The 27,351-nt window shown below is 53.9% G+C and overlaps 10 protein-coding genes across 10 annotated transcripts; 7 read left to right on the top strand and 3 right to left on the bottom strand.

Annotated features, from left to right (window-relative positions):
• Nucleotides 1-398: 398 nt before the first annotated feature.
• UMAG_00864 (putative zuotin) lies at nucleotides 399-1,769 on the top strand (the record flags this gene model as incomplete). The annotated part of the gene is made up of 1 exon (XM_011388586.1): nucleotides 399-1,769. The coding sequence occupies one exon, from the start codon at nucleotides 399-401 to the stop codon at nucleotides 1,767-1,769; it is 1,371 nt and encodes a 456-aa protein (XP_011386888.1).
• Nucleotides 1,770-2,331: 562 nt separating this feature from the next.
• On the bottom strand, nucleotides 2,332-3,341 carry UMAG_11259 (60S ribosomal protein eL42; the record flags this gene model as incomplete). Its single annotated transcript, XM_011389081.1, has 2 exons — nucleotides 2,332-2,590; nucleotides 3,280-3,341. 2 exons carry the CDS (start codon nucleotides 3,339-3,341, stop codon nucleotides 2,332-2,334), a joined length of 321 nt encoding a protein of 106 aa, XP_011387383.1.
• Nucleotides 3,342-5,236: 1,895 nt separating this feature from the next.
• On the top strand, nucleotides 5,237-6,172 carry UMAG_00862 (60S ribosomal protein eL14; the record flags this gene model as incomplete). The annotated part of the gene is made up of 2 exons (XM_011388585.1): nucleotides 5,237-5,347; nucleotides 5,876-6,172. The coding sequence occupies 2 exons, from the start codon at nucleotides 5,237-5,239 to the stop codon at nucleotides 6,170-6,172; spliced, it is 408 nt and encodes a 135-aa protein (XP_011386887.1).
• Nucleotides 6,173-8,267: 2,095 nt separating this feature from the next.
• On the top strand, nucleotides 8,268-12,419 carry UMAG_00861 (uncharacterized protein; the record flags this gene model as incomplete). Its single annotated transcript, XM_011388584.1, has 1 exon — nucleotides 8,268-12,419. One exon carries the CDS (start codon nucleotides 8,268-8,270, stop codon nucleotides 12,417-12,419), a length of 4,152 nt encoding a protein of 1,383 aa, XP_011386886.1.
• Nucleotides 12,420-12,552: 133 nt separating this feature from the next.
• On the bottom strand, nucleotides 12,553-14,205 carry UMAG_12114 (uncharacterized protein; the record flags this gene model as incomplete). Its single annotated transcript, XM_011389180.1, has 1 exon — nucleotides 12,553-14,205. The coding sequence occupies one exon, from the start codon at nucleotides 14,203-14,205 to the stop codon at nucleotides 12,553-12,555; it is 1,653 nt and encodes a 550-aa protein (XP_011387482.1).
• A 921-nt stretch (nucleotides 14,206-15,126) lies between these two features.
• Nucleotides 15,127-16,266, top strand: UMAG_00859 (uncharacterized protein; the record flags this gene model as incomplete). Its single annotated transcript, XM_011388583.1, has 1 exon — nucleotides 15,127-16,266. The coding sequence occupies one exon, from the start codon at nucleotides 15,127-15,129 to the stop codon at nucleotides 16,264-16,266; it is 1,140 nt and encodes a 379-aa protein (XP_011386885.1).
• A 748-nt stretch (nucleotides 16,267-17,014) lies between these two features.
• Nucleotides 17,015-17,711, top strand: UMAG_00858 (uncharacterized protein; the record flags this gene model as incomplete). The annotated part of the gene is made up of 2 exons (XM_011388582.1): nucleotides 17,015-17,119; nucleotides 17,193-17,711. The coding sequence occupies 2 exons, from the start codon at nucleotides 17,015-17,017 to the stop codon at nucleotides 17,709-17,711; spliced, it is 624 nt and encodes a 207-aa protein (XP_011386884.1).
• A 791-nt stretch (nucleotides 17,712-18,502) lies between these two features.
• UMAG_00857 (putative glucan synthase subunit protein) lies at nucleotides 18,503-21,262 on the top strand (the record flags this gene model as incomplete). Its single annotated transcript, XM_011388581.1, has 1 exon — nucleotides 18,503-21,262. The coding sequence occupies one exon, from the start codon at nucleotides 18,503-18,505 to the stop codon at nucleotides 21,260-21,262; it is 2,760 nt and encodes a 919-aa protein (XP_011386883.1).
• Nucleotides 21,263-22,784: 1,522 nt separating this feature from the next.
• UMAG_11258 (uncharacterized protein) lies at nucleotides 22,785-24,144 on the bottom strand (the record flags this gene model as incomplete). Its single annotated transcript, XM_011389080.1, has 4 exons — nucleotides 22,785-23,141; nucleotides 23,240-23,379; nucleotides 23,968-23,978; nucleotides 24,119-24,144. 4 exons carry the CDS (start codon nucleotides 24,142-24,144, stop codon nucleotides 22,785-22,787), a joined length of 534 nt encoding a protein of 177 aa, XP_011387382.1.
• Nucleotides 24,145-24,853: 709 nt separating this feature from the next.
• Nucleotides 24,854-27,058, top strand: UMAG_00855 (putative proline-tRNA ligase; the record flags this gene model as incomplete). The annotated part of the gene is made up of 1 exon (XM_011388580.1): nucleotides 24,854-27,058. One exon carries the CDS (start codon nucleotides 24,854-24,856, stop codon nucleotides 27,056-27,058), a length of 2,205 nt encoding a protein of 734 aa, XP_011386882.1.
• Nucleotides 27,059-27,351: the final 293 nt, after the last annotated feature.

Genomic DNA, 27,351 nt, shown 5'->3' with positions numbered 1-27,351 from the left:
GATACGAACAAAGCACAGTCACGATTATTCACGATTGGATTCTTCGTGATTTCATGTTTTACGATTCACGATTCAATTTCCCGATCCCGATCAGTGTTTACCACTTCGTTTGTTCGTGAGTTTTGCGTGGTGCCAAATCTGAAAAACCAAAACTTTTTTCGACAATTATTCGTGATTTTCGCGATGTCATGATTCGTGATTCACGATTTTAGGCCAAGCACGAAGAAGCGTCACAGAGTTGGCGCTTTGCTGCTGAGAAAGCATCTCGGTTTGATCGACACGAGAAGACAAATCACGAATGCTCGAATCAACGTGCAAATCACGAATACGGCCAAAAAGATTTTGAAAGACGGCACACACGCTGTCACCTTCTTTGCCATCATCATCTAGTCCCAATCATGTCCGTCTTTATCGACCTTCCCTACGAGCTCTCGGCGGCTCCTGCCGGCTTCAAGCCTGGCCAGTCGTCGGCTAGTACCCTCTCGGCGCCTTCTACCCACGTCCTTCAGCCCGTTGGGCCTGCCTTCCTCGCGCACAAGCGACGAGAGCTCAACAAGCTCACCTTTGCCGAGGACGACAAGATCATCTCGGATTCTCTTGCCGCCGCTGCCGCCGCCGCTGCTGCCAATGGAGAAGATGATGCCGGCGTCGGTGACGAGGAGGAATCCGAGGAGCTCCTCGCCCGCGACCCCAAGGAGTGGAAGACGCAAGACCACTATGCGGTGCTTGGTCTGTCGGCTTTGCGATGGAAGGCGACTCAGGAGCAGATCAAGATCGCTCACCGCAAGAAGGTGCTCAAGCACCACCCCGACAAGAAAGCCGGCTCTTCGGGCCTCACTTCCGACGACTCGTTCTTCAAGTGTATCGCCAAAGCACACGAGATTTTGAGCAACCCCGAGAAGCGTCGCCAGTTTGATTCTGTTGACGAGTCGATCGACGATGAAGCCGTTCCCACAGGTAAGGAGGCTGCTGAAAAGTTCTACGCTCTCTGGGGTCCCATCTTTGAGCGCGAGGGACGTTTCTCCGAGCCCAAGAACGGACCGGTACCCAAGCTTGGAGACGCCAACTCGACGCGTGACCAGGTCAACGAGTTCTACGACTTTTTCTACAACTTTGACTCGTGGCGATCGTTCGAGTACCTTGACAAGGAGATCAACGAGGGCTCCGACAACCGTGACGATAAGCGATACACTGAGAAGAAGAACCGAAATGAACGTGCTCGCAGAAAGAAGGAGGACAACGCTCGTCTGCGCAACCTCGTCGACAAGGCGCTTTCCATCGACCCTCGTATCAAGCAGTTCAAGGCTGAAGACAAAGCTGCTCGCGAGGCCAAGAAGAACAAAGGTCGTCCTGGCGCCAATGGTGCTTCTGCTGGCGTCGATCCACGCAAGGCTGCCGAAGACAAGAAGAAGGCCGAAGAAGAAGCCAAGCGCAAAGCTGAATCAGAGGCCAAAGCTGCCGAACAGGAGAAGGCTGCCAAAGCTGATGCGAAAAAGCTCAAGGAAGCCGCCAAGAAGGCGATTAAGAAGGAAAAGAAGGCGCTCAACAAACTCATCACCGACAACAACTACTTCCAATCCTCGGCACCCACGCCGCAGCTCATCGAGGCGCAGCTCAACGAACTCGACGCCCTTTGCGAAAAGCTCGAAGCCGCCAAGCTCGCAGAGTACAGGAAGAAGGCCGAGGCCGCTCCCGCCGCCGACGCGGTCAAGGCCGAGTTCGCCAACGCTGCAAAGGCGGCTGGCATCGAATCTTCCGCTTTTGCTTAGAAACTCCCTGTTATACATTGCTCATCACATAGATCTCAGTCAATCCTTCCCACTCATTCCCATCCCTTGACTATGCGCGTGAATACAACGTGTCTATAGGCATGCACCTTCGCCTTCATCAAACACGTGCATCCCCGCCCACACGCCTTGGGGTTAATCGAGTCCACACCATCCTACCCAGCACGTAACACTGAGCAGACCCGAAAATCGAGAAATCGAGAGAAAGATGCTTATTTTGCGTGTGTAGTGTGTGAGAGGTGGGGCTACAGTGATCCGCCACCTCGTTTTGTGGTGATGATCGCGCTTACGAGGCAGTATTGCCTCTCGACGCAGGTGAATCGAAAAAAGTACAGCGTCGACAGTCAAGTCGGCAATTTTCATGAAAGCGTCACAAACATTGAAACGCCCCCAAGAACAACATAAACGGGCGAATGTCGGCGAGTCGAAACTAGGTCACGATCACGATCCATCGATGCATGCATTCAAGACCAAGCCGAACTCGACCGACGAAAAGGGGAGAGAAGAGAATGGAAGGATGGAATCGGAAAGACGACCAACAAGCTTAGAAGACAAGGGCGGCGTTCTTCTGCTTCTTGTCACCACCGAGCTCGAAGTGCTTGCATCGCTTGAGGGCAACGTGCGATCGGTACTTGCACTGGGTGCACTCGAGACGAAGCACGACCTTCTTGGTGGTCTTGGCCTTCTTGTGGAAGACGGGCTTGGTCTGACCACCGTAACCCTTCTGCTTCCTGTCGTAACGACGCTTACCCTGGGCGTAGAGCGAAGCCTTACCAGTCTTGTACTGGGTGATCTTGTGAGGGCTGTTATTGGTTGGTGCCGAATTGCGTGAGGTTGCGAAGGTCAGCGATGTGATCATGATAGTTGCTAGATACGTGCAAGCAACGCAGCAGCAGTCCAACGTAGAGATCGTCTGCGGCAAGGACGTTGCAAACGCTTTCTCAGCTGAGACATCCTTCTCCCTTTCCGTGTCCAGTTTCATGCTGTGCGACATCCTACAAAGAAGAAATTTCTTCCCCAAGTTTTCATCCAAGATGGGCCCAATCGTCGTGCTGAATATTTAGCTTCCTCATCAACTCGTTCCTATCCAACTCCTGTGAAAATCACTGATGCTCGCTGATGGAGAGGCGATACATGCTCAATCCTTGTAGCCCTAGTTTTCCGTCGATGGCCCATCGTGCAATGGCCAGAGTGGCGCAAACCACAGTGCTTTGATCTAGAGCATTCCTCCAGTGCACTTGAACATGATCTCCAACACGCCTGCTTCGAGTCACAGTGTAGCTCTCGCAAATCTGCCTGTCCCATAACAAGTCTAACCTGCATAATACTCTGTCTGCGTAGCCTCGGGTGTCTGCTCCTCCTTGCCTGAGTATTTGTTGATGAACCACATGATGTTTTGCTTGTTCGCTGCTGTTGACACTGCTAGCAACTTCGGGTGGTTGCTATGCTACTGCTGCTGCTGCTACTGCTGATAGTCGACGGGGATACTCACGTGTGCTTCTTGCAGGGCTTGCCCTTGCAGTAAGTCCTGCGCGTCTTGGGAACGTTGACCATTTTTCTGTGAATCGAAAGAAAGGTGACAGATAGTTCACGACCGTGGTGACGGATAAGACACAAGGTGAAGAGCGAGATGATTAGGAACGGTTCGACAATTCGATCGTGGTTGCCGCTGAACAGGTGCTGGTGGCTGTGAGTGCTGATTGTTGCCAGTTTCTGTCGCCAGGAGATGAAACGCAAAATAAAGGTTGCGGTGCCTGTTGACTGGTTGGTGATGTTGCCGCCACAGTCGTTGTGTAGTTGGAAATAGCGGTTTGTGCACGGTGTCGATGAACGGTGCAGGATACTTACGCTGTTCAGAGGTGACTTGAGGTTTGGTGGAGAAAGGTCAACCGGTTGGTAGCGTCCGCACGTTTCGGTTGATGGCGAGCACAACTAGTCGCTCAACTCACACACAGATGCTGTGCGTGGCTGCCTGCGCTGGCAATGGCTGGATTGCCCTGCCCTGACATCGCCTTCCCAAAATCTCGAATTGAAACTGCTGGCCTGCCTTGATTTTCCACGAACACGACTCATTAGCCATGGTCAAAGGCCAGACTGCGCTATGCTGTTGCTGAATTTTCACCGACGATGGTGGCTTTGACTGGAGGGCCTGCTGATGGCTGAATCGATGGCCTGTGACTGCCAACCTGCGCTTCTGCGATTTGAATTCAATGAAATTCATCTGCACTGATTTTAGTTATTGAGTCACGTGATATGGTCGGCCGATGTTCTGTCCTGCTCGAAACTGCTTCTCACTGCCTTTTGTCCATTCACCATCACTCGCTCGTTAGACGTCCTTCTTTCACTACATCATACGATCATGCAGGCTCACAGCCATACAATGACTGACTTATGGTATCCAGATTCATGATCAAGTTGATTTGGAGACCAGGAGGAAACGTTTGGGTTCTTGGAATCAGTGGCTGAAGAGTCACGTGCAATCTGAAATGTATTTGTCATATTTCAAATCTGTAATTCTGGCAACAAGTCGCGAAAACCTTACGACTGACAAAATGAAACCTTAAAACCGATTAGTGATTGATTTCTTGGCCGGGAGCAAGCGTGTCGGGTGTTTGGCAGACTGTAAGGGAGGTGAGAGAGAGGTTGCTGCTGGGCGAGAAGGAGTGTTGGGCTTCGCGTGCCACAGCGAGCCAAGTTCAGCTTAGTCAAAAGCGTGCGATGCGAGTTTGCGCGTGTGTGAGCGTTCCAGAGGAAGCTTGTTTGTCGTCGTTGGCTGCTCGTCGATCTCTACCACGCCCATCACCATCATTCCAAGAACGTAAGTAGACCCCAACATACTGGGGATAGCAGCAGCAGCACCGTCATTGTCTCCGACACTCGCACTCGTATACGCACTCTAGCCTTGGCAATCACCACCGTCAGCAAAGCATCACCGTTGTACAGATTCGACTTTCTACAACTGTCGCTTCTCGCGAAAGGTTGGTGCATGTGTAGGCACTTGCACCGTCGTAAACCCGTCTTCGTTGTCACATCCTGTTCAACACACGGAGCATCAGACGACCATCTCGCCCAACCCAATATGCAGCCCAAGGAAGAGGAGCATGGCTCGGTGGCACATTTTGGCTCAAGCATGAATGGTAACGCACCTGCAATCGCACAATCGAGTCAACGGAGGGTGGGAACTGGCTAGGTAATAGGTGCACTTCATAGCAAGGGGATTGTCAAAGGACCGCCAACCATGCATTGCTTGGACGTCTAGTGGAAGTCAACAGGATTGCAGCCACGCTTCAACACGCCCCGCCCCACCACGCTGATTAGATGACACAAATGCAGCGATACGATTATACGACGAGTGCTTCTGTTACCAACCTCTCTATAAGATCAGCCTCGCTGACTTGTCTCCGATCTCTCCTTCTTACTGCATCGTTACTGCTTTCAGATCATACACAATGCCTGCTTCTTTCAAGCGTTACGTTGAGGTTGGCCGCGTCGTTCTCGTCGAGGAGGGCCCCTCCGCCGGCGAGCTCGCCGTCATCGTCGAGGTCATTGACCAGAACAGGGTGAGTTATTTTCGCATTGATGAAACGCACTTTCACATCAACAACCGACACAGAAAGGAAAAAAGATGGCAGCAAGCGTAGCATGGGATAACTACCCTATATCGTAGATTAGGGTCCAACAGATTGGGAACTGAAATGGGTCGTGACATTGCAAGTTAGGAAGCATGTTTAATCAGGCACAGAATGAGATCCAGCGATCACAGGCATGGACTTGCCGCCCATACCATCCCATGTAGGAAAGGCAGGAGTCTTCGTCTCAGGCATGCTTTAGGCTGATGCTGATGCTGGAACACAGCTCATGGCCAGGGAGATGGGAAGGCAGTGATAGAGACCGCCATTTTGGTCTTGTCTCAGCATGACCTGATCGGAAAACGACAACGGGGCAGGTTCATAGATGACCGAGAGATGGTTGGCGCGGATACTTGGACGTCAAGGTGCTTGATTGCGGCTTTGTTTGCTGGTGTACAAGAGACTGACGCCTAGCATTTACCTTTGCGCCCTCGCCCACTTGATCATGAAATTTTGCAGGCCATCATTGACTCGCCCTCCACCGGTGTCACCCGCCAGGCGTTTGCCTTTAAGCACCTGACGCTCACCAAGCTCACCGTGCCCGGCCTGCCCCGTGGTGCTGGCTCGACAGCCGTTAAGAAGTTCTTTGACAAGGCTGGTGTTGCCGAGAAGTGGGCTCAGTCCGGTTGGGCCAAGAAGCGTGCTGCCATCAAGGTGCGCCGCTCGCTGTCGGACTTTGACCGCTTCAACGTTATGCTGCTCAAGAAGCAGCGCCGCAGCGTTGTCTCGCCCGCTACCAAGAAGGCCTCTGCTTAAATCAAGGCAGCGATCTTGCTTGACTCGGTCCCGGTTCTCTCTTTGCAGCATTCTTGCCCTTCTTTCCCTACACTACATTGATCCACCGGCAGACACGATGGTCTGAATCGACAGTCGGCTTCATGTTGACACACCTCATGCAATCTAAGCTAGCCAGCTGAACAGGATCGACCGACTCGCCGACTGCTTCGTTCTCCCCCCCTCGTCTCTGGGCAGTCTCGAGAACTCTTTTATCTTTTTTTTTCACACGCAGTCGATCTTTGCAAGGCGCGGCAGCAGCTGATACCAATGCTGAGGTGTCACTTTTGAAAGCTTTAAGCTTGCTTGCGGTTCGAACATTGTGCACTGTCATCGTCTTTTCACCACACACACTCATCCTGTATTATGCATTTTTTGCGCTCCTTTCAGAACGAGGGGGAACCCAAAAATCAAACTAGCCAACTTTCCCATCTCCCGTCGTGACTTTGGCTTGAGTGACTGTGAGCATGTCTACGTCGAAACAAGTGGCGGAACAAGATAGCAATGGACGCGGTGGAGCAGAGTGTCGAGTCGTGAGCGGACCAGGCTTGACGGCTGGAAATTCATCGCCGTTAATGTGGCCGACACAGGGTTATGCGGCAAAGCATGGCTATGCAAGCAAAGTATATGGGCTCCAGTCCGAGTCGAACACGATTATCAAGATAATGTTTGGACGAGACAATGAGCGGCACAGGACGAAGGATGTTTCGGCAGGTGTTGTGTGCATAGTCACGAGTGTAGTAAAAGGGACGGACCGCCGTGCACGTTTTGTGCTCACGCTGTGTGCTTGACGGAAATCACGATTTACGATTGCGCACGGCTCTGCTTGAGTCGTGACTTGTCTCTGTTGCTCGTTGATTCGCGCAAGTCGTGAGTAGCGAGCGGGACGATAACTTTCGTCGTGAGTATGATTCAAGATTTCCACTCACCACGATACTCGCGATTCGGGATGATCTCTGCTCATTTTAAAACGACGTTCTGGGTGACTCGTGACAGTCACAGAGTCGTGAGTGTATCGCTGCGCGCTACGGTGCACGATTCACGATTCACGATTCATGGTCGTGGGTCACGGGTCACGGGTCACGGTCATAGTGTCAGATTCACGATTGGCTTCGTGCTTTGTCTGTTTGTACGCTTTGTTTTTCTGGCTCACAACCGACAATCACGAATCACATCACGAATCGGTGAATTAAATAATAATAGCAGACAGACAGATGAGCGGTTGACGATTCACGATTGGCTGAGAGCGTGGCCACGAGTCGGTGAGCTTTGTGTAGCGCGACAAGAGTCGTGAGTGCAAGCACGATTCACGATATTTTCACGATTGTGACTGGCTGCAGATCGTAATTGACCTAAGTTAATCGTGATCTCGGAAGGGTCAAGTGAATTACGAATCAAGATTCACGATTGATGGGACCCCAGCTTCAACTCTATCTTGGCTTCTCTATTCCACTTGGTGCTTCCTTCGCAAAGCGATCGTCTCTTGCCCGCCTCTTTCCTACTGACTTCTCTAGTGCCCTCTGCTCGACCCTTTCTTTACCCTCTTTCGTAGCATACTGCCATCATCACTTGTTTCGTTCCCAGACAGTGTGCAAAAGGCTTGCTAGCTCCTGCGCCACTCTTTGTTCCTCCTTTCTCTTCACTTGGCGCCACGCTCTCCTCACCTTCCTCCTCCTCCTCCTCCTCCTCCTCCTCCTCCTCCTCCTCCTCCTTCTTCTTCTTCGACAATTCGGTTGCCAGCTTGCATGGCGGGATCGACGTTCACCTCTTCACATAGACTTGCATTCATTTCCGTCTCCTTTGCTCCACGCCGCTTGCATCACTCCCCTGGACGTCTTCATCAATTCTCGCGCATCTCGAACAACCCTGCATCCCTTTCGCTTCGAACAGGCATACATACTCGACGTTACTCAACCTCATTCATCTTCCATCTGGCTTCTACCTATCGATCGGCATGCAAAGCTGAATATCGGCAATTCCTCTTCATCCTCTCCTTGTTTGTCCATCTCCCGCGACACGCTTCGACTTGAGACAGACTGCCACTCACCCGTACTCGAAGCTGCTGTCTAGCATCATCATGGGCAATCCGCTGTACCCAACCAACGCCCCGCGCTCCACCCATCCTTCTGCTGCATCTTCTTTGTCCGTCCCTGGCCTGCGTGGAGGCTCCTTCACCGCTTCGAGCTCCAAGTACTCCAAGCCCGCCGTCGAGTACGACCCCTCCTCCCATCCTGGCATTCTCAACCTCGGAAATACCTGCTTCCTCAACTCGGTTCTTCAAGCCATCGCCAATACACGCGACTTTCGTCTGCTCCTTCACGGCCCTCCCACCTCGGTTGCATTCTCCGATGAGCCGCCACCAACTCCCACAGCTTCTGCGCTAGTACACACCCGGCACACCCAATGGCCGAATCGGTATCAGAGCCCCGCGCTTCGTGTCAGCGATGCCGAGCACGGCCGTCGAATTCACCACCCACCCAATCCTAGCGGCAATCTCGATTCTTCTCTAGCATCTCTCCATACCCTCCCGGCTCATGACCCCATCGCCACCATCAAACCGCGAAATGCGCCCTTACCTACCGTCTCGGCTGCCTCAGCACAGCACAAGTCGTCGGCGCCTACCAACAACAATCCTACATACGAACCTGATCTGCTCGATTTGCCGCTCAACACAGCTTTCCGCCACGTTCTCGAAAAGTTTTGGACAGACACTCACAAATCTCGCGCCTCAATTAATGTCAATCCCAAACGCCTATTAAACCAGATCGGAAAAAAGTACGACCAGTACCTCGAATATGGTCAGCAGGACGGCCACGAGCTCATGCGTCACCTTCTTGACGCTTGTCGCATGGAGGAGCTCGACCTTATCAAGAAGATGCGTCCACCACCACCCAACAAAAACCTGAAGCTCGACCCTGCATCCACTCCAGTATCTACAGCCTCAGCAACATCACCATATGCAGATGCAGACGCAACAGCTATCCCACTCGATCGACTCACTGCAGCGGATGTGGAAAACGGTCAGATTGTCTCGCACTCACCCGAACTCGCTCCTGCAGACGCCCTTCCACCTGCGCCAGCGCTGCCCCAAGACCAATTAGTTCCCTTCCTCGACCTTCTCTTTTGCGGCAAACTCGCCAGCATGGTCGTCTGCGAAGGCTGCAAAAAGGTCTCGCACACCTACGAAGACTTCTACGACATCAGCCTCAGTCTGCGCGATGATGCTAACAACCCAAAATCACGCAAACGAGATCGTCTTCGCAGCATGGCCGACCGCTGGAGGCGCGCCACTCAGGGACGCACCATCATGGATCGCAAGTCTGCCGCTGCTGCCACCGCGGCTGCTGCTGGCTCCAACTCGATCACCCCAGTCGGCACACCACGCTACAGTGAGACCGAGGTGAGCGATGCTGACTCGAGTGCAGTCAAATCCAAAAAGTCGGCAAGCTTGCTCTCACCAGACGGTGCACGCTTCCAGCTCCGCGCGCGCAGCATGCGCAAGAGCGGCGGGCGTCATGAAAAACTGGGTGCCACCTCGGGAAGCGAGATGGAACCCGACTTTCCCGACATGGCCTCGCTGTCACTGGCACCAACCTCTGCCTCGCGGTCCTACATTGACTCGGCGCCCGCATCGGCCGGCGAAGACAATGGAGACACGCGCACTGGAACCAGAGTGGCCAGGATGCTTGGCAGCGTCGCCACCGCCACCTCAGCAGCGGACATCAGCAGCCGCGAGACGAGCCCACAGCCGCCCTTGGGCCACCGTTCAGCTGCCGGCACACGTCCACCCCTCCGTCCCACCAAGTCAACATCGCGCCAATCCGCATACATCGCACGTATCATGGCAGACGACGCGGCCAGCAGCCACACCGATCCAGCTGCATCTCGTAGGGCAGCCGCACCTTCGCCGCTCCTCGACGCCGTTGTCGCGGCAGCAGCAGCCCAAGGCAAGCCCTTGCACGGCTTCTTTCGTTCGGTTGGCGCAGAGGCGCGCCATCGCGACCCGGCTGCCGAGTTTGAACCCAACTCGGCATCGCAAGGGGCCAAGCGACGCCTCAAGATGCGCGAGCAACAGTCGACAACGGGATTGATCGCCTCGCTTCGCCACTTTACCAGCGTCGAAGTGCTCGACGGTGATAACAGCTTTGCGTGCAAGAATTGTTGGCGGCTGGCCAATCCTCCCGACGCACATGAACGCGAGCAGATTCGCAGAAGACGTAGACGCAAAGGTGTTACTGCTGCAGAGGTGGACGACGAAGAAGGAAGCGAGCCGAGCAGTGATGGCGAGTCAGATGGTGAAGGCGCCGAGGACAAGCCAGCTACGACTCAAGCGTCTGCTGCAGTCGGAGACGAGACGTTGCCAAGTCGATCTACGAGCAATGGCATCTCGACCTCAGCCAGTCAAAGCACCCTTGCGAGCAGCAGCGTAGACTCGATTTTGACCGGATCCAGCGCGTCACATCCATCGCTTCAGCGAAGCGATGTGCCTACCATATCGATGACTTCAGCCGATGCATCCATCGACGACGTCAAAGCCGGGACACAGAACTCGCATATCGATAGTGTCGGCCAAGGACTTGCTTCTGCCTTGACAGCGCCAGCTTCCAACGGCAGCAATGGCCAGGTGATGCAACAGAAGAGAGGATCCGAATCGAGTCTCAGCAGCATTGAAGCAGCAGTGCGAGATGGCGATCGTCTTGCGCCTAACAACGGTTACGAGACGGGCACAGAGACCGACATGTCGGGCTTTTCGACCGGCATGGACGAGTCAAACGCCTCGACTGGCGAAGGCACCGACACCGAAGCCGAAAACAGTAGTTCTAAGAGGTCTCGGACTGCGGAGCCGAGTGGACCCAAACGATCAGCCCAGAGCCTTCCCCGACGTGCTCTCAAACGCTATCTCATTGCATCGGCACCGCCAGTGCTCATTTTCCATCTCAAGCGATTCCAGGCCACAGGACGCGGATTCGTCTCGGGGCTTGCAGGGTTCAAGAAGATCGACGACCAGGTGACCTTCCCTGAGTACCTTGACATTACGCCTTGGCTAGCGCCGCCGAGAGAGGAGTATGACAGGCGTGGGCGTTTGAAGGCTTCAAGCGATCCGTTGGCGATTCGAAGGCGCGCAGAGGAGGAGGCGATTCATGCCGGAGTCGACGCACGCCATGTCAAGGTCGAAGTGTCGAACCGGCATGGTCGAATACATCGCAAGGGGCAACACGGCGACAAGAAGGGAAAGAAGCATGGCATGTGGTCATGGCATCTCGGCGATCATCGTTCAGCCCTTGCAGGTCGAGGAGTAGGAGGAGATCTGCACGAAGGACCCCAAGTGCACTCTTGCAACGGACACGAGATTGTGCCGTCAGTCATCCGCAGGCCCAAGACGGAGTACAGGCTATACGCGGTGATCGTGCATCAGGGCTCGCTGTCTGCTGGACATTATACGGCGTACGTCTTGTCGGATCGGATCAAGCTGAAGGAGGCGCCTAAGGAGATGGTGGCACGCTCTGCGCCTACCAGTCGATCCAACACGCCAGCTCCTCTGAGCGCCAATTCAACAACAGCAGCGGGTGGCGGTGTCGGGTTCGGGTTCTTCAAGCCGTCTCGATCCAACGCAGCTTCGCCTGCACCCCTGTCGGTACCTATCCGACCTGCTTCGGCAGCACCCGTCTCGACCTCAGTCGCAATGACGAGCGTGCCGTCGTCGAGCAGCGTGTCTGGCTCGTCTTCGCATGACATTGCGCCGCAGTCGTCCATCTCTTCGCTCGAAGCGGATGCCAAAACGGCGAGCGAAAGTGAATGCTCGGCTTCGCAGCTACCGAAACTCGTTCGTCCTCGACCGCAACTGAAACCCATGGCTAGCTGGGACAGTCTGGACGAACTGGAGCAGTCGCATGTGTACACGATGGACAGCGTCGGTTCTGGTGCCGGAAGCGCGGCTGGAAGTGCGACGCCTACTACAGCAACAATGACGCCCATTACGCCACTCGAGCCAACGCCGGCTGTCGCGACGATTGCGAGTCACAACAGTCATGCGCATCGACACGTGGAAGGACGAGACGGTAAAGATGGCGAAAATGACTACCAAGCCGATCAAGATGACGACCTGGATCCAAGGAACAAGGACGATGGTAGGCGATGGGTCTATACCTCGGATACAGTGGTTCGAGCGGCTACGATCGACGAAGTGCTCAAGGCCAAGGCTTATATGTTGTTCTACGAGCGTCTTTGATGTTGAAGCTAGTCGCGTCACCGTTTTTGGAATCGAAGCAAAGCGTGCAGCTAATGGGATTAGTATACAGAGTCAGATGCGCGGGGATACAGAATTGAGTTGATCAGCCGATGATGGCATATGCAATGGAGAATCACAGAAAGTGATACGGTCTCGCGTCTAGCTGAGGCTTTTGCGATGGCATTTGGATGGGATCCTGGTTTCGTTGAGTATGCGGCGATTCGACGTACGCGTGGTCGTGGTCGTGGTCGTCGCTACCAGTTGTGGAGCAAGGCGCACTAGTCATGGCCTCGTACTCCTCTTTCCAACGATGGCTTCCGAGATACAAGGGTTTTTTGTGCGAACCTGCCTTGGCCTGTGCTTGCAACATGGCAGCTTTGAGCGAAGCGACAAGCCAAGGTGAACGTTCGCCTTGGAGCAACGTGCCATCCGACGAGAGCGCCAATGGAGGAGGAGCAAGATGCACACTGTGGCTGCGTCCTAGTGGCGATGGCGTGAGAAGATGGAAGTTGGAGCCGTCCACATTCACTGCTTCGAGCGACGATCGATGCAGATCGCGAACGGGTTGCAACGACTCGATCGTCGTTGAAGGGTGGTGTACTTTACATGTCTGATGGAAGCGGACTGTCCTGAGTGTTGGTTTGCAAGCCGATGGTGATAGAGGCTCGTGCGGCGCGGTCGGCGGGCTGTCGGTGGTGGTGAGGATCGGGGTGTTGGTAAATGGCAGTGCGTGCGGTTGAGATTCGCGCATGTCGAATGTGTAGGTTGAGCAGGTGCATGTGGATGAAATCGAGTGGATAGAAGGTGAACGTTTGCGAGATAGTCCGAAAGCCGCTGTGCGAGCGATCATGAGCGGAGGAGGTAACTTTGTCGTAGCTGACGAGGCTGCTACAGCTGCTGCTTCTGTGGTGGGAGCCAAAGGTGGAGTGTGCACCACTCTCGATTTGACCACAACCGACGGCAGAGGTGGTGTGAAGATCGACAGGTTGCGAGCAGAGGTTGGTCGCTTTTCCAGCTCGTTCTCCGCCGCGTGTTCTTGCCTCTTGTCCTCTTTCTTGGGCTGGCACTTGTCGATCTGTTGAGCAACTTTCTTCCCGGCCAGCCCGATGAGACGTTTCAACCGCGTCCGCACCGCTCCTCGCTCGGCTTGCCGTTTTCCTCCTTTGCCATCCATGCCAGCCACAAAAGGTAGCTCATCCACCACCCTCTCCGCATCCCTCTTGGCATCCGCCAGCCTCTCGAGCTTCTCGGCCACTTCGGCCTTCCACCCGCTCCAGCTTCTTACCACCTTAGCCTTGGCTCTCCACACCACGCCCACGCCCACATTCGCCACCCCCATACTCGCTAACGTCCACGCACTGATCTCGGCGAACCTACCCCCGACTTGACCTCGGCTCAGCCCATCAGCTGCTACCAAGATCAACAGCACGCCCAAGCATGCGGTTCCCCAATTGGGCCCTAGAAACGGGAGCGTGTTCTTAAACAGCCGATGCACCAGGGGGATGGGAAGTGAGAGTTCCGAGACCATCACGGTGAGCAGCACGACGCAGGTGGATATGTGGTGTAGGGTGGACCAGAACACTCCGAGGAATGTCGTAGGTATGTCGGTAGAAGGATGGTACGCGCTCCGAGTAGAGGAGGCAGAAGTCGGAGCTGGTGGATAGTGCTGAAAGTTGATTTTGAGGGTTCGAATCGTGGAGCCGATCACGACGCTGCACGAGACGATGGTGAACAGCCGAACAGTGTTGAGTAAAATCCAGCGCTGAAGGAAAAGTGGAAGCAACATGGCCGACAATTTGCAATGTCTAGCTGACCCAAAAAGCGAGTGCAGCTCCAGATGATGACCAACGAGTGTCGATCCAGCCGACGGTATCGAGTGAGAGACGAGGATGAATCCTTTGCGAGAACGAACGGATATAGAATCTTGGTTGGACGAGCACCTTAAACCACTACAGTGACAAACGGCAAGGTTCGAGTTGAAGGAGACGAAACAAGAAGCGATCTTGACTGACAAGGAGCAAGAGCTCTACGAGTCATCTCCGTGAGCAGCTCACACAAAGCGTAGTCGGATCATGCAGACGTGTCCGCCGGCTGCATCTTTGTGTCGTCAAGAGTCGTAGACACTCGCAGCGCGCTCTTTTCAAGAACGCTTTGACAACTTGTCTCTCTCGTTGCGAGGGCCAAAGCATTGCAGCTGATCGTACAAAGGGGTCGAGTGAAGAGCAACGCAGTTGAACAAAGGGTACATGTTTCCATTCACGCTGGCTCCCCACCAATGCATGCAGAGAGTCGTGAGCACGCGGTGTACGGTGCGCAGACGGCGCTGTCAGACAGCTCTTATTGACACAAAGGGAAGCCAATTCATCAACCACGAATCGTGAAAAGCTTTCTGCTGGTCTACTGCGATTCAAGCTTCGTGATTCTAGAGAGACTCACGAATTCTGCGAAACGAAACCTCAAAAATAAAACGATACTAATAATCGTGACGCGTGAAATTTACTTGAGAAAATGGGTCGAAAAAAAGGGCTGGATGTAAGGCACGGAAGTCGGAATCACGAATTGGACGCTTTGAAACGATGGACAATGTGTGCCTCTCTCTTGTTACACCTTCCGTCATCGTCTACTAGGACGTCTTATGGAAAGATAACGGGTTCCCGCAACCTTTTGCAAACCATCGCTATCTACAAGCTACAGAAAGAGAGCAATCATGGCTTCCTCATCGAGAACAGCCATTCAGCCGCTTACGACCGAGCAGCAAGAAGCCGTCATCAAACAGCGCATGCAAGTGGATGAACGCTCACTCCGACGTCTGGTGAAAAAGCTCACACTTCTACTTTCCAGTAAAGACGTCGAGTCAGTCTCGTCTTCGCGGCTATCATTCAAAGCCGATCTCGAAGCGTTTCGTCTTCAGCTTGTGCGCCTATCCTCGATCGCGCGCGGAACATGTGAGGTCGAGATCAAATCTTACACCTCGGAGCTCTCGGAGATCGAACTTGAGCAGCAAGCGACACAGCAGAGGATCGACGCACTCAAACAGAAGCTGCGAGATGTGCGACGCGAACGAAAGAACAAGCTGGAATACGATGTGGTCGCAGCAGAGATCGTCAAGCTGCCAACGAGGAAGGAGTTGGAAGAATCCTTGCACAGACTGAGCGAGCAACTGGAAGGCGTGAGGGCGGAGAGGGACAAGTATGCAGTCATGTCGAAGGATGCAGCCGAGAGGATGGGTGAGGGAATCGGACTGTTCCGTGCTTTGCGCAACCACGTTGGATACGAAGTGGGCGAGAGGGAGAGGAGGGAGGTAGAGAGGGCGGATGGCGATGCTGACGGCGAGGCCAACGAAGGAGCAACTACTGCTCACGCGGATGATGCTTCGGAGAGCGGCGTTGGTGGAGAAGGCAAATCCCAAAAGGTATCTCCAGCAGATGAGCCGGAGGAAGGAGAGCAAGACGAAGGTGAACGAGGTCGAGGCATGGCTGCCAGCACAAGCGGTAGCTCGACACCGCGTAGGACCGTTGCAGTGGAAACACAAGACGCACCAGCACCATCGTTGAACCCTTCCGCCCCAACCTTCCGACCATCAGCAGCAGTGACGAGTACAGCTTCGACCCGGCGAAAGCGCGATTCCACGGCGATCACAGCATCGGATGAGGAAGGAGAAGTGGCAGATGGATTCTTAATGCTTGCCAGCGCATCGAACAGCAACACACCGAGAAAGAGGCAAAAAACAGAGGAAGGCGAGGTAGCAACAGGCGACAGCGAGGAGGAAGAAGGCAGTATCCAACCTTCCATGGCTGCAGGCAACACAAGTATGAAAGTTCGCGCTGGACTCAATCGTCAGCGATGATTGTATGGGGTCGAGCGTACAATACCACTCTTGACTGTGCGACTTCCTTTGGACGCTTGCTTACTTGCTTACCTACTTGAATTGCAAGATCATGGAGACGTACCACCACACAGGTGTGAGTTTTTCGGTCCTTTCAAGAGCGGAGTGCAAAGTTGGAGGAACCACAAGTGTCGAGGACAAGCAGGAAACCAACTTGGCAAGATCAGGACCGCAAGAGCACAGACTCGCATTCTTGATTCCCGATGTAGGTCGAGTGTCGAGGCTTGTTCAGCCCGATGTCGTGCCGATTCACTATTGCAACGTTCATCATAACGAACACGGAAGGTGGGAACAGATGTTGGACGTTGAGAAATTCGTAGATCAAAAATGGTGTTCAAGATTCGAGTGTAGCTGATTTAACCCTGGGTTGCATCTCACTTCCCTTCTATCAGGTTGTCAATTTGAGTATGTCTGTTTATAAAGAAGCAGACTTAACGTTACTCCTGACAATGCCCCTCTATCTGCACCTACTTTCAAGAGGTGTCCTCTTCCTTCGCGTCATCAGAAAGCAACAGCGCGATTCACGATGGCATATCACAGCCTCGTGCATCGTGCACTCCGAGATGGGGTTCAAGAAACATTCCGTGTTCACGATCCACGATTCACGATTCACGATTCACGTTCACGATTGTGTTCACGATTTGTGATTTGTGATTGGTGATTCCCGATTGGCGATTCGTGATTCTGAGCTGTAGAGCGCGTTGTTGACATGCACACGTGGCTTACTCCCCTTGCACCAGCGTCTCGTGTTACCGCCGTTCCGCACCGATGCACACATGCCTGGCATATCCACACGATCGAGTCGAAACCAGAGGTAATGTCACTCCTGCGACGGACATGAAGCAAATTTGACCGCACAATAGTGTTCAGTAGAACAGACTAGCTAGGGAAGCAAGGACGGAGGCGGAAGGACGATCGCGTATATGCAGCTCGGGGATGGTAACTGCAAACCGACAGAAGCGAATCTTTGCTCGCTCATCCGCCCGAGGACTATCTCTGGCCACGCGATTGAGCACGGAAGCCAAAGTGCCATTAAAGGCTGTTCGCCGATCCAGATACAGTACATCACCTTCGTGCTTGCCTTTCAAGCTCGTTCAGCCTGTGAGCCATGCAAGCCCATCCAGAGAGACGCGTATAGATACCAGAGCAGCGCGCTATCTTCAAGGCAATTCCTAGACAATCATAAACGGAATGCGGTGCATCTCGACGAACCTTGTCACTTGTCTAAGCGAGGTAAAGCCCCGTCCCCTGTCGAGCCTGTTTCACCAACGACGCGAGATTGCCCCCTCTTCCCAAGTATGGCAGCACAGTGCGGCTGCCCAGGTGTCTTGCGACGATCCGACACAGCTGCCACGGTTGCTCGCAGCTGTGCAGCTGCAGCAAAATTTGACACTCCGACGCCGTGAAGCCTAGCATGCACATTCGTGAATGGCGCGTTCCCAAACGCAATTAACACACATTCCTTTGCCTCTCCGCTCCTTCACCTGTTGCTACCTAACCCTGTCCGGGCTTGTCCTGACAAGACAGGAAGATGAGAACAGTATCACTCGTCCTCCAAGTTTCAAACCGTGTAGCAGATCAAAATCGGCAGGCTTCTCTGGTGCGCCGTTCTGTCCAAAAGCTGTCCGCTGCCTTAGTCCGGACTGCAGCGTTTTGCCATTGCATCAGTCTTTCAGTTCTGCTGGTTCAGCTGATTCAGTCGACGTATAGCATGGCGAGCTTGACGATCGTGCCGCAAGTCGGATGCAATGCGATCCGCTGTGGGCTTGACTTGACCGCCGCTCGTTCCTTACTTTGCGTCCGTCCCGTGAAATATAGATGATCTACATCCAAGCATCTCTGCAGCATTGCTCAGGTCGCGCATTCGTGATTCGTGATTAACGTGAAGCACAATCACGGATGTGATACCTCTGCAAGCCTCTCGCTTGTCTGGCAGGCGACCTTACCATAGCAAACGCCGAGCCACTGTGGTATTGGCTTCGTATCTGCTTAGCTGTATCCTTGGTTGCATTCTATTGCTATATCATCCCAAGCCTTTCTGCAAGCTCGACCGAGCGATTCCCCCTTTGTGGTCGCCTTCGCTTCCCGTTTCACTTCGTCCTCTTGACAACGATCTGCAAGATTCCCGGCTTCCAGCCACTCTTGTCCAGCCTTGGGTCGTTTCGCAGAAACGAGGCTGCGTGTCGCCAAGGCTACCATGACACAATCAGCTCAACCCGACCAGGGTTCATCCGATCAAACAACTGCCGCACGACCAACATCGGATGCTAACTCTGTGGCACTGCCCGTCTCGCTTTCTTTCTCTTCCACCATCTCCACCATCTCTACCAGCGAAGTGCTCGACTCGTATCAACCCAGCAACGCGGGGTCAGGTCTGCCTTATCTCGACTCACTGCCATCACTCGCTCCATCGCGTAATAGCCAGACACAGGCGACGGTACAACACCAAAGGGAGAGCAGAGCTTCCTCGGTCTTGTCGGCTGTAGCATCGCCTCGTCTTGCTCCTCGTCCATTCGATTCTCCTTCACTCGCTCATCTAACTCCCTCAAGGTCTTCGCTCGACGTGACTGCCGCTGCAGAGACATCGACGCCCAAAGACGCGGGTCAAGATTCGCCCACAATAGCTAGATCGACGTACGATAGCCCAGACATCTACATCGACGTTCCTGGAAGCACCGCATTCAATCACGTCCAGGAGAACCAGAGGCTCGTCGCTGCCGACTCGCCATCCACATCCACTAAGCGCTTCTCCAAAGTCTTGCACGGCCTGGGCCTGTTTGGTTCTACTTCGAAGCGTAACTCGAGCCTCGTAATGAAGAAGGCCTCTAATCCTAAGCATCTTCACATCGATACTTCGATACCTGTGCAAGATCCCGCTCACACCGAACAGCGCGGCAGTGCAGGCGGTCCCAGACTGTCGCCAAAGCCTCGATCGGAAGCAGCAAGCCCTCTTCCTTCGCCTGGAGTTGTGTACAAGCCCCCCATTGCACACCATCTTGTAGGTGGGCTAGGTGTCAGTCATGTACAGGGCCTTTCTTCAACGTCGAGCTTCGTATCGCAAGAGGGCAAGTACCCCGCTGCACGAACCGACGCCTTTTCCACAGGTCTAGTACCTGTACTCAACATTGACGATTCGTCCAGCTCCATCTACTCGCTCAATAGCCCACGTCGACCGTACACCCCAGGCAGCTTCACAAATGGACCTCGAACTCCCCTCTCTGCTACTGCTTCACCCTCTACTTCCTACTTTGATGAGAAGAAGCTCGGAGGTGCAACTGCATCCATAATCGAGGCGTCCCTAAACAGTTCGCCGTCAGCAACTGGCGCTACACACAATATCAAGATGTGGGGCGACTACGATGCCGAATCGGAGCCGGACGACTACCTCCACGAGCCAGATGCGGAAAAGTATCGCAACGCATCTAGTGCAAAGGAAATGTTGTCACCGCGTGGCCTTCTCAACATCGGAACGCTTACTGTCATCGGTTTAGGCCTGATTCTGCTGTTCGGTGGTTACCCCGTCATCTCTTGGTTGTCTAGATCCAAGGCGTCGACCAAAGGTGGCTTCAATCTGGGCGGTGCCAACGCAACCGGCCAGGTGGCTGATCTGAAAATTGGCAGAGGCCTCATCGATCCGGATACGCCCGAAAGTGTCAAGACGCGCACCACGCTCAATGGCTCCGGTAAGAAGATGAACTTGGTCTTTAGCGATGAATTCAATCGCGATGGGAGGAGTTTCTACCCTGGCGACGATCCGTTTTGGACTGCGGTAGACCTGCATTATTGGGGAACAGAGAATTACGAGTGGTACGATCCCAGCGCTGTGACCACCGCGAATGGGTCGTTAGTCATCACGCTGGACGAGGTTCCGACGCACAACCTGAATTTCAGGGGCGGAATGCTGCAATCCTGGAACCAATTTTGCTTCACCGGTGGGTATATTGAGGTATCCATGGTGCTACCTGGTGCACCTGATGTTGCTGGTCTGTGGCCGGCTGCTTGGACGATGGGCAACCTTGGGCGTGCCGGGTACGGTGCTTCCACCGATGGAATGTGGCCATACACGTACGACTCGTGCGATGTTGGCACGCTTCCCAATCAGACCTACGTCAACGGTACAGGACCGATTGCTGCCCAAACAACGGGTGTCTACGTCGAGAAATACGGTCCTTATCTCTCCTACCTTCCCGGTCAGCGATTGAGTCGATGCACGTGCAACAGCTCGAATGACCACCCTGGACCACGCCACGCCGATGGCACGTGGGTTGGTCGCTCAGCGCCCGAGATCGATATCATCGAAGCTGCCGCTTCTCACACGCGTGGATCGCGCGGTCACGCCTCCATGTCTGCGCAGATCGCCCCCTTCAACACGGGTTACAACCTCACAGACGGACCTGGCACCACCGAATTTTTCTCCGACGATGCAGCGCTCAACTCGTACACCGGCTCGCCCCTGCAACAAGCAGCATCTGGTTTGGTTTATACAAAGCGTGGCGCATACCAAGAAACGCTGGGTCAATTTTCGTCCTATGGATACGAATACAATCCGGGCTCCGACCCTGACTCTTACATTCTCTGGACGCTGGACGGCGCACCAATGTGGCAACTCAACTCGAAAGCGCTTGGTCCAGATGCAGGCACCCAAATCAGTCAACGACCTATCCCGTACGAACCCATGTACATCCTGCTCAACCTGGGGATCTCGTCGAGCTTCACCACGGTAGATTGGCGTCATCTGAATTGGCCGGCGAAGATGCTGGTCGATTACGTGAGGGTTTGGCAAGTCGAGGGTGAGGAGAACATCGGTTGCGATCCGGAGAATGCCCCGACTGCGGCGTACATTGAAGCGCACAAAGAGGTGTATTACAACGCTAACCTGACGACCTGGACAGAGCCGAAAGAAAAAGGAGGGTACGGTGCCAAGTTCCCGGGCAACTCGATGCTTGGCCAGTGCTGAAAGCCGACTCTCGAAAAGCGAAAGGCGCAGTCGCGAATCCAACGTTCATCGTTCATCGTTCATCGTTCATCGTTGCTCTTGCACCTCATCTCGCAGGCTTTGCATGTAACAGCCTCCCCTGACGACCTTAACGCGCTCTTGTCGGCGCACATCTATAGACAGACACACACTCTTTCACTAGAACGATCCCAGTACATTCACACTTTCTCTCACGCAACTGCATACCTGCACCTCGTCCCTCTTTTGTTTTCGTCTACTAATAAATGATTTTCAAGCTAAAACCTTGCATGATACGTTGTATCTTCCAGCCGGCTCATTCGGAATTCCATCTGTGCATGCTTGGCAGGAGAATACTCATGCAGATGCAAGTGGCGTCGAGAACGAACAAGACCGGGGTTTTGTATCCGCCTCGGTATGGGAAGAAAGGCGTGTACGATCTTGAAAGACGATGCGCAGCGACGTACACGTTGTGATCGATTTGCAGTTGTTGCACAACACCGCAACGTTTTGGTGGGAAACAGGACTTGTCTGACTTGCGCGCTTTCTATGAGACTATATCCGCGCATTGAGCTTGGCACTCTGCCCCCTTGATTGTTTCGCAACTCTCGCCTTGGGTCGAAATCGTCTTGAATTTGGATCCACAAATGCCACCGAGCAAGTGATAGGAATGATCTCGACCTATCTCACCTGTGTCTACGAGGTTTGCACAACGTCACATGATTGTTCGAGACTGAGCAAATCTTTGGCATGCCTTCCTTCCACGTCGACCGCCGTCTCGGCCATTTCTTACCTTTCATCACCTGCTTGACCTACGATCGCGTTGATGATCAGACCCTTGTATACTGGCCTTGAAATGTTGATGCTCAAATTCACTTTGGGTTTGCAAGTCGGAATGTGCTGTGCAGTCGACAGTCGACGCTTGCTCTGAACAGGCAACTCCTTAAAAAAGGTCAAAATTGGCCTTCAATCAAGCTTTGTGATTCAGGTGACTTGGATAATGACGGGAGAGAGGTGGCAGGGCAATTGACCATTGATGCGACCTCCTTGCTGCTTGGATTTGGTGATTTGATGATCAGCCGTGCAGGGAGCGGAGAAGGGAGTCGGTAAGCTAATCTCAGAAGGTAACGTCTGCGCGCTTGACTGCGCTGCGCTCATCGAAAGTGCATGTAAAAGGTTCGACTTGCCATCCCTCATTACCTCTCTTCAGCTAACCTCCTTTTCTCGACACCAACGCTTTACACATCACCTCATTCATCTTCACCGAATAGCAAGACGATAGCCACCATCTTTGTCACGCCTTCAGAGCTTTCCGGTCGCATCTTCGTAGCATCCACCTTTGCCAGCCAAACTCAACGTCTTCGAAAGTGAAGCGAAATGTGCGATCAAAGGCATTTTTTGGTAAATTCTGTTCGTCGACACATATCAACCAAGTGAGAACCGGGACAGGATGAAACCTTACAACACTAGAACAGACTAGAGCGGGCCCGAGGATTGGCTACAACGACCAAAGAGCAGAGTCGTTTTAGGCAGCGATCTGAGGGCAGGCGGCCGAGAGGTGACCCTCGTCACCACATCGGTAGCAGCTCTTGGTCTGAGGCTTGGGGCACTCGCGGCTGATGTGACCCGATTCGTTGCAGTTGTAGCATCGCTGGCCACCGGCAGCGGCGCCGGCGGGCGAGGTGCACTCGCGCGAAAGGTGACCAACACCACCGCAGTTGTAGCAGCTGCGGCCACCCGATCGGGCACCGCCAAAGCCGCCACGGGAGCTACCGCCGGCGGTAGGACAGGCACGAGCAATGTGGCCGTGCTGACCGCACTTGTAGCACTCGCCACCAGGTCCGCCAGCAGCAGGTGCGGGGTTGGTGGGGCACTCCCGGCTCTGTAATAGTCGACAGAAGGAGAGTAGGGGCCGAGGTCAGTCACACATAGAGGCAAAGGAGCGATCCTTGGAAAAGGCTGAAGGAAAAGGCAACGTACAATGTGGCCGGTCTCGCTGCACTTGTAGCAGGTCTTGGGCTGAGCCTCCATGCCGCACTGGGAGGAGATATGACCCTGCTGGCCACAGTTGTAGCATGAAGGGTTGCCGGCGGTGGGGCAGGCAGCAGCATTGTGGCCGGCTGTCGAGTTTCATGTCAACAAAATGCAAGGCAGAAGCCATTGTACCAGAGGATGTAGGTGCGTCACCGCAAAGCAGCATTGACATGGGATCCGTCGAATCCGCGACAGGGTCAAGCATGGGCACCCCAGGCAGAGCGCATTCACGTGAATGCAATAACGAAGGGGTATCAAAGATAGATTCCAAGAATCAGGGTATCAAAGTGAAGGGTACATGACAAAGACGTCATCTTCTCGTCGTCAGCTCTCTCTCTCTCTCCTCTCTCTCTCTCGTCATCGTCTCGCGCACCTCGTTCTTCAGAAAGCGGCTAAGATATGGGAAGTATGGACGAGCAGATGGGGTGAACTGCTCGCCATGTCGGTGCATGGTGATGCTCGACTAAGATGGGACAGCTCGAGGTGGGATAAGCATGTTGTGTGAAGGCGTTTGAGGACAAGGACGAGCCGGGAAACAATCGACACGTGTTTATAGTGTCGAATCGAATACGTGGCTACTTGATCGTCCCAGAACGAAGCTATCCGTTTAAGCTGTGTATGCTGTACTTCATCGAAGCGAGACGTGCGATGAGTCGGAATGTTTGAATACTAACGCTGGCCGCAGCTGTTGAGAAAAAGGAAGCCAAGAAGGGCAATTGTAAGTGGTAAGAGGTGAGCTACGATTCGGGACCGAAACTGGATGCAAGCAGAAGCCTGAGCCTGATGGACGGGAAGTAACCCCAAGTGACGGGCAAAACTACTCACTTGAAGCAGGTACGGTTGAAAGACATCTTGTATGTTTGACTGGTCAAAGATTCGAGTTGATGGAAGGGAAAGGAGAAGCAAGGATGGTTTCGACCAAGTTAATGCACATAGGGTCTGATTTCTAATTTTTCTTCTGTCTGCACTCGACTGATCAGCCCGCAGCAGAGTCGTGAGTTGGGTGAGTGAGCGTGGCGGGCGCGCGGGACAAAGAGAGAGTCACAGGGTCGTTTGCGTCGCGGCGTGAACACGAAGCTCGAGTTTCTTTCTTGTGATGTCGTGTGTGGGCTCAGCTTCTGCCCAAATTCTTCGTTAGTTAAAGCAAATTCGTGATTCGAGTGTGAGTCGTGAGTCGTGTGCCGTGAGTGTCGTGTGTGAGACCTTTAGAAAAAACCACAATTGTGTGTAATGATGACTCAGCAGTCGTGAGTCACAGCTTCCCGCATTGGTCGTAAATTTACGCACGAGTCAGAAAAGTGACACTCACAGACTCGGCACGCGAGTCTTATTCGTGATTATTTTAACTGAGCAAGACGAGTCACGAGCTCACAGTCACCAGTCGTGAAAACAAGTCACGAGTGTCAGGCTGAAAATTGAAGCGCCCAATCTTCGTGCTTCCACGAGTCTATGAGTCGTGAGTGTCACACTTGACATAGTTGACACAGAAGTTGGTGGTTGGTGTCAAACTCCTTCCTATCTCTTACACCACTCATTTCCTTCCCCTACTCCCCCATCAACATGGAGGCAATCTCTTCAGCGCTCTCTGCGCTCTCCATCCAAACCGAAAAGGCGGTCAAGCACGCTGCTGCCACTAGCCCCGAAAGCTGGAGGTCTGCTGTTGCCGATGTCGCTTCTTCGCTTGGTTTGACTTCCCAGAACTTCACCAAGACGGTCGTCTTCAAACCAAAGACTGCCAAAACTGCAGCTCCTACTCCCGTGGTACTCATTGCAAAAGATGACTCCGAGTACAACACTGGCGCAATAGCAAAACATATCGGCCAGAAGGAGATGCGTCTCGCTGCCCCTGAGGTACTCAAGGAGTTTCTCAACGCCACCAAGGACGACGTTTCTGCACTCAGCATTACAAAAGACAACGCATCGCAGCTCATCGCCATCCTTGATGCCAGCCTTGCCACCAGCACCGACCACTTTGCCGTTCACGCCTCGAGCTCCGAGCAGACGCTGTTCATGACTGGTGCTGAGATCGCAAAGTACCTTCAGAGCACCGGTGTCAAGCTCGAGGTCATCGACTTTGCCAAGCTCAAGGCCGAGGCTGCTACTCCGGCTGCAAAGGCTTCCGCCCCTTCGTCCAGCTCCGCCTCCGCCCCGGGCTCCACGCAGGGTTCCATCGCCGCTTCGAACAAGGCCAAAGCCGCCGAGGCTGCCAAAATTCCAGATGCGGAGCAGATCGGTATCACTGTGCGCAAGGCTGGTGACTTCCCCGAATGGTACACTCAGGTGCTCCGCAAGGGTGACATGCTCGACTACTATGATGTTTCTGGCTGCTACATTCTCAAGCCATGGTCTTACTTTGTCTGGCAGTCCATCCAGAACTTTTTCGATGCCGAGATCAAGAAGATTGGCGTCGAGAACTGCTACTTTCCCATGTTTGTTTCCGCCGACGTACTCGAGCGTGAGAAGGACCACATCGAAGGTTTCGCTCCCGAGGTTGCTTGGGTCACCAAGGCTGGTAGCAGCGACCTCGAGCGTCCGGTTGCAATTCGACCCACCTCGGAAACTGTCATGTACCCGTACTACGCCAAATGGATTCAGTCACACCGTGATCTGCCGCTCAAGCTGAACCAGTGGAACAGCGTCGTTCGATGGGAATTCAAGCATCCGCAGCCTTTCCTGCGAACACGAGAATTCCTCTGGCAGGAAGGTCACACGGCGCACATCTCGCTTGAGGAGGCGGACAAGGAGGTGATGCACATCCTCGACCTCTACCGTCAAGTCTACGAAAAGTTGCTTGCCGTTCCCGTCGTCCCGGGTGTCAAGTCCGAAAAGGAGAAATTTGCAGGTGGTTACTACACCACGACTGTGGAAGGCTTCGTGCCTACCACTGGCCGTGGTATCCAGGGTGGTACCTCGCATTGCTTGGGCCAAAACTTTTCGAAAATGTTTGGAATCATGGTCGAAGATCCCAAGGCTCCCGAGGAGTTCAGGGGCAAGGACGAGGGAAAGCTGCATGTGTGGCAGAACTCGTGGGGTCTCTCCACTCGTACTATCGGTGTCATGGTCATGGTGCACGGTGACGACGATGGCCTCGTGATGCCTCCACGTGTTGCTCAGGTTCAGGTGATCATCATCCCCTGCGGCATTGGTGTCAAGACCAGTGCTCAGGAGAAGCAAAACATCATGGATGCGTGTGATCAGACCGCCAAGGATCTGCAAGCTGCCGGCATCCGAGCGAAAGCTGATCTGCGCGACAACTACAGCCCTGGTTTCAAGTTCAACGACTGGGAACTTCGCGGTGTCCCCGTACGCCTCGAGATCGGTCCCAAGGACCTCGAAAAGAAATCCGTCGTTGCTGTGCGACGTGACAACAAGGCCAAGACGTCGTTCTCTGTCGACGGCCTGTATGGCTCGATCTCGACTTTGCTCGACCAGATCCATGATGACATGTTTGCCAAGGCGGATGCAGAGTACCGCTCGCGACGCAAAGTGTGCGAACAGTGGGATGATTTCACTCGCATCCTCAACGATAAGTGTCACGTCGTGATCCCCTGGTGCGAGGTGGAAGCGTGCGAGGACGAGATCAAGAAGCGCAGCGCTCGACAGGCTGTTGCAGGTGAAGCCGAGGACGAGAGGGCTCCAAGCATGGGTGCCAAGTCGTTGTGCATTCCCTTTGACCAGGCGCAGTTCGGTGACATCAGCGGTAAGAAGTGCCCTCAGTGTGGTGCGGATGCAAAGAGGTGGACCATGTTCGGTCGCAGTTACTAGACAGTTGTCGTGACGCTTCCCATGGGCGGTCAAAACTGGTTGGTTCGCGCATTTGAAAACCATGTAATGCAAGACCTGTCACCATGATATCTCGAGTGAGGTTGTGCCGAGTGCGCAATTTCGGTGACCGTCATCACCGTCCTGCAATGATGCGCGCTGTGCGAAGCGGGAAGACTGTGATCAACTTGGACGACATGGTTGATTGGGGGAGAATGATAAAGTACAGTGAAAATGTAGGAACAGAGGACAGAGGAGAGGTGACTGTGGATGTGAATGTGACTCGGATCTTGTCG

The sequence above is a fragment of the Mycosarcoma maydis genome, chromosome 2 (genome assembly GCF_000328475.2).
Source record: "Mycosarcoma maydis chromosome 2, whole genome shotgun sequence".
Classification (NCBI taxonomy): domain Eukaryota; kingdom Fungi; phylum Basidiomycota; class Ustilaginomycetes; order Ustilaginales; genus Mycosarcoma; species Mycosarcoma maydis.
This window is presented reverse-complemented; position numbering and strand designations above follow the sequence as displayed.